Genomic DNA, 4,824 nt, shown 5'->3' on the forward strand with positions numbered 1-4,824 from the left:
AACCAACTACCCAGCAGTTACAACCCTGTTTAACACCTGACGTTCTTAACAAACGTCAAAAAGGGCAAAGTAGGCAAGAAACAAGTTATGAAAAAATAAATAAAACCTTTTTCATATTCGTAAGCATTGAAAAAATATATATAAAATATAAATTCAAAAGCAAATATACAAGAAAAAAATTTGCAGTTAAGATTTATTCGAAAGGTCTTACGATGTTAGTAGCACAAGGTATTATAATGCGCTACTAGACAGTTGTAACAAAGTTATTACTAGCAACAAAACAAAGGAGAAATATTTCCAGTTTACACTGCACGAACATTATTGTCGAAATGGATGATAATTTATGGTAAGATCCTGCTAAAATTTGTTCAAATTTGCATGGGTTAGTCATGAAAATCCGGACCAATAGTTTCAAAGCCAATATGGCGATATGAACCTACGTGTCGCTTCCGTAGTTTATTGTTATTGTTGCAGCAAACACAGAAGTTGCCGTTTTTCCGCTTTACTATATATGTAATTTCGTTATCACCTTGTCTTATCTCAAATGTTGGTTCAGGTATCCAAAATCGTATCATTATTTATTTGTTCTTAATTTTATCTCTATACTTACAAATATATAAGTATGTATATTTTAAATGTCTTATTAAAGATTACAATTTTAGGCTTATTGAATTAGAGTCAGCGCTCTTAGATGACTGCAATGTTAACGACATTTATGCAATTTGCCGTGGTAAATCCATGCCGGAGGCTCTGCGCCCCGATGTTTGGCAAGTGTGTCTCGATGTGCGTCACAAAAGCGACCAAATGTCACTCTTCAATGAAATTTTCGATTTACCTTTTCAAAACACATTACGTGAGGACTGTCAAGTGGTAGTAGATCGCATTGGCAACGATGACGAAGACAAGGTTTCAGTGATTTCTGATTTGGAGTCGATTCTCACATTCTATTGTAAGAATCGAAATCTTCAGTATGAAAGGAGCAATGGCTGGATTGAGTTGTTATTGCCATTGTTGGCATTGAAATTAAATAGATCGGACACATACAACCTATTTGAAGCCATACGAGATACATACATCCCCAAGGGCTGCAAACCCAAAGGCAATGTTTTTCACGTGTTTCGTCTACTTATACTGTATCATGATCCAGAATTGTGTACTATGCTGGATACGAAGAAAGTTATACCAGACTTGTACTCTATGCAATGGTTCCAGTGCTTATTCGCTTCGAGCTGTGGTCTATCGGTTATTCTTTCGATGTGGGACTTATACTTTCAGCATGCAGACCCTTTTATGGTGTTTTTCTTGGCCTTAATTATACTTATTAATGGGCGCGAAAAAATATTAGCAATGAAGGATTCACCGAAGGAAGAATTGGTTAAATTCCTTTCGAATATGCCTTGTGCTCTTGAGCCGGATGATGTAATCGATTTTTGCTCACTTGCTCAGTATTACGCGCTGAAGACACCAAGCTCGTTCAAAACAGACTTCTTAAAAGCTCTTTACGGTTCTCAAAGTGAGAAAGATCGCAGTAATGAACCCTGTACCGTATCGCAGGTTAGTAGAAATAGTTTATTAAAACATGCCTACAAATAAAAAAATAAGAAAAACAGATAATCGTAAACATTAACACTTTCTATAAATCCAAATACATAAATATTTAATTATTACAATATTTAAATATTGTAATTTCACACTAATTATGTGTACTTACATATGTAAAACCATAACTTTTATAGGCGTTGTGTCTTCCAGTATCGGTCTATGAATTAGTAGATAATTCATCAATAGAATTAACAACCCCCGATGCCGTTCGATTCTTTTTGGTTGATTGCCGTCCTGCAGATCAATACAATGTCGGCCATCTGTCGACAGCATTTCACCTTGATTGCAATTTAATGCTTCTAGAGCCAATTGCTTTCTCTACAGCTGTGCAAGGCTTGCTGAATGCGCAACGTCAGGCTATTGAAGCAAACTCGAATGCCGGTGGCGAACATCTTTGTTTTATGGGAAGTGGCCGAATGGAGGAGGATCAGTATACGCATATGGTAGTGGCTTCATTTTTACAAAAGAACACACAATATGTGTCATTGCTAACTGGAGGCTATATGGCCATACATGATTATTTTGGAGACCATATGGCCGATTGTCTAGAAGACCACGACGTCAAAAAGTGCATTGTTTGTTCGAAAAATAACGTTGAACTAAGGAATCCAGGGCGTGTGGGACAAACACATCAGGTATACTCCTTAGATATATATTTGCAAATTATTAGTTCATATTATTAAACAAATGATATGGGTTATACTGAAATTTTCAGTCGCGACGAGACTCCCATCGACCAACCTCCGATATATTTAGTAGACTTTCTGCAGCAATGAAAATGAAGTCAGTCGAAGTGAAGGACAAACTCTTCGACATTATTACGAACCCATCAAATGGTGCTGGTACTACCGCTAGCAATCATCACGCTGCTAGTGCAAGTGGTCAATCGGCCGTTCAGGATCACCATGTTTCGGCTACTGAACGCAATGGAAAGCGATATCGAAATGTAGCGCCTGTTTTTAGCATTGACGATGAAAACGATGACCATTACAACGATCATGAAGTAAATGATTCTCCTGATATGGCGGGTTCCAAGTTGCCCGGTGACGCCAAAGAGATTGTCATTTTGACTCAGTACTTAAAGTCGCCGGATATCATAAATGCATTCCGCTGCCAGGAAGTGCATATGAATGGGTACATGTACGACAGTCATTTGATTATTACAGCGACACACTTGATTGTGTTGCGCGAACTTGGACGTGGGCAAGCTCAGATAATTGTTCGACGTCCCCTCTCTAGTATAGTAAAAATAACTGCTAAAAAACGACACCGTGATTTAATTACATTCAAGTATGGATTTCCGAATGGAGATGGTCTTCTTATTACTGACATGGATCGATTCCTTATTCCAAATGCCAGTGAAGCGACTGCAATCGTGTCGAAGCACATCGTCCAAACGTTAGACGGCTCTAAATTAACGTAATGTAATTCTTGTGACTTTGATTTTACCGTTAAAAACTAATTGTATTGAGCGGTGAGGCGTTGGTTGGTAACTTTATTTGATAAAAAAAGATTTTAATAATAATGGATATACATACTTATGTACATTCTAAATTCGAAATTCAAGTCAATATGTGTATAGTTTGTGCAAAAATATTTTGAAGAAAACGGAAAATTTGACGAATAATTGGGTGTTCTATGTTTTTTTAGAACTAGGGAGAAAGCCACTTTTTTGATATATTAGAGACAATTTCTCTTATCCTTCCTGTCTTGTTGTTGTTTAACAGCATTCCTAATATATGTACATATACAACTTTTGTGGAATTATTATGCCCTTCTAGTAAGTGGAACACATCAAGTGTCCGTCACTTGTCTCTTTAAGAATTATGCTATAAACGTCTCAAATGTGCATTGTCTAAAAGTATGTCTTACGTTTGTATGTGTTTAATGTTTGAAATGTACGTTAACTAAATTTTCTTTTACGCTGTAACCGAATCACTTAAAGAGACACACGAATTCAAGCCTTCAGTTTGGACGAGGTATATTTTTCAATTGAGTTTTTTCACGATGATGGAATAAAGTGGTAAAACTATTGAATATACACTTTTTATAAAAAAATCCCATATGTAACAGCTAACCAATTCCCAGTGAGATAAAAAATATTATGTATACATGAAAGCTAAAATATGCTTCACAAACAACAGTAGAAGAGATGTAGCCAAATAAAGAAAACTATGTTAGATTTTTATTGCATTTTCGTTATTTGCTAAGATTTGGTCAGTTATTTAATTGTGTCCTTTTTTTCGTGTGGACTTCGAAGGTTATTCGAATGGGCGAGAATCACAAGTAACGAGAACAAAACTCTAGGACCAGGACCTATTTCGCGCACAAAGGAACATAAGGCAATGCTCTCGTAACAGCTTTTATGCATTTTTTAACGAAAGGACTACTCCAGGAGATAGTTGAAGCTGAACGTCTGAGTGCAAATTTGACTCTGCTTGCCAAATGAACTAAAATTTCAGCAGAGAATCTTAATCAATGATTCTGATTTAATTCTCCAATCTCACACTTACTTTAAAAATTCACCACAGTAAAAAGTCGCACAGAAATACGGATCCTAACAAAAAGCAATCGCCACTCTGCTGCGTGGTTCTGAAATCGAATAAGCAAAAAAGCTTGGAGGCGCCCTAGCACCAGAGAATGTTAATGGCACGAAGCACGAAGAAGTTGAAAGCTCTGAGAGGGGTTAAGTTAAGTGCATGCGCATTGACCCGAAAATGCCAGCATATGAAACAACAACATATGCACATCAATAAGCCTGCATAGCTACATAGACACAGTGGTTCATTAATCAAATTAAACCCGATTAAATTTTCAAAACCTTAGAAAAGAAATACTTTTTCCTAAAATAATTTTAATTTCATAGAAACGAAGTTTTGCTTTTACAAATAAGTTCAGGCTGAAATTGAGAATTATTTGTCTTGATGATAATAAAAAGTGGGCATGAAACTTCCAATTTTTTTCCAAATAATAAGGTTTCTGTAAGCAAATCATCTATATTTATTTCTGAAATGTCGCTTTTTTAGTTTAGCCTTACACCAAGAAAAACATAAAATGACCAATTTATTCCAGTTCTTTCCCCGTTCGGACATACAGACATTCCTACATTGATTCCTCTAATAATTTTGGTACTTACAGATATCCATTTCGATTCTGTTATGATATGACAAACTGTTTTGTAGGCTGTTTTTTTTCATTTATTAAATATTAAATATGGAATAT

At 35.9% G+C, this 4,824-nt stretch overlaps 1 protein-coding gene across 1 annotated transcript; it reads left to right on the forward strand.

Annotated features, from left to right (window-relative positions):
* Positions 1 to 69: 69 nt before the first annotated feature.
* LOC129247615 (TBC1 domain family member 23) lies at positions 70 to 3,790 on the forward strand. The gene is made up of 4 exons (XM_054886802.1): positions 70 to 346; positions 663 to 1,554; positions 1,737 to 2,237; positions 2,318 to 3,790. The coding sequence occupies exons 1-4, from the start codon at positions 330 to 332 to the stop codon at positions 3,023 to 3,025; spliced, it is 2,118 nt and encodes a 705-aa protein (XP_054742777.1). The 5' UTR covers positions 70 to 329; the 3' UTR covers positions 3,026 to 3,790.
* Positions 3,791 to 4,824: the final 1,034 nt, after the last annotated feature.

The sequence above is a fragment of the Anastrepha obliqua genome, chromosome 5 (assembly GCF_027943255.1).
Source record: "Anastrepha obliqua isolate idAnaObli1 chromosome 5, idAnaObli1_1.0, whole genome shotgun sequence".
Taxonomy (NCBI): Eukaryota; Metazoa; Arthropoda; class Insecta; order Diptera; family Tephritidae; genus Anastrepha; species Anastrepha obliqua.

Coding starts and splice junctions, on each gene's coding strand:
- LOC129247615 (XM_054886802.1), top strand. Junction 1,555..1,736: donor AACCCTGTACCGTATCGCAG/GTTAGTAGAAAT, acceptor TAACTTTTATAG/GCGTTGTGTCTTCCAGTATC. Junction 2,238..2,317: donor GTGTGGGACAAACACATCAG/GTATACTCCTTA, acceptor TGAAATTTTCAG/TCGCGACGAGACTCCCATCG.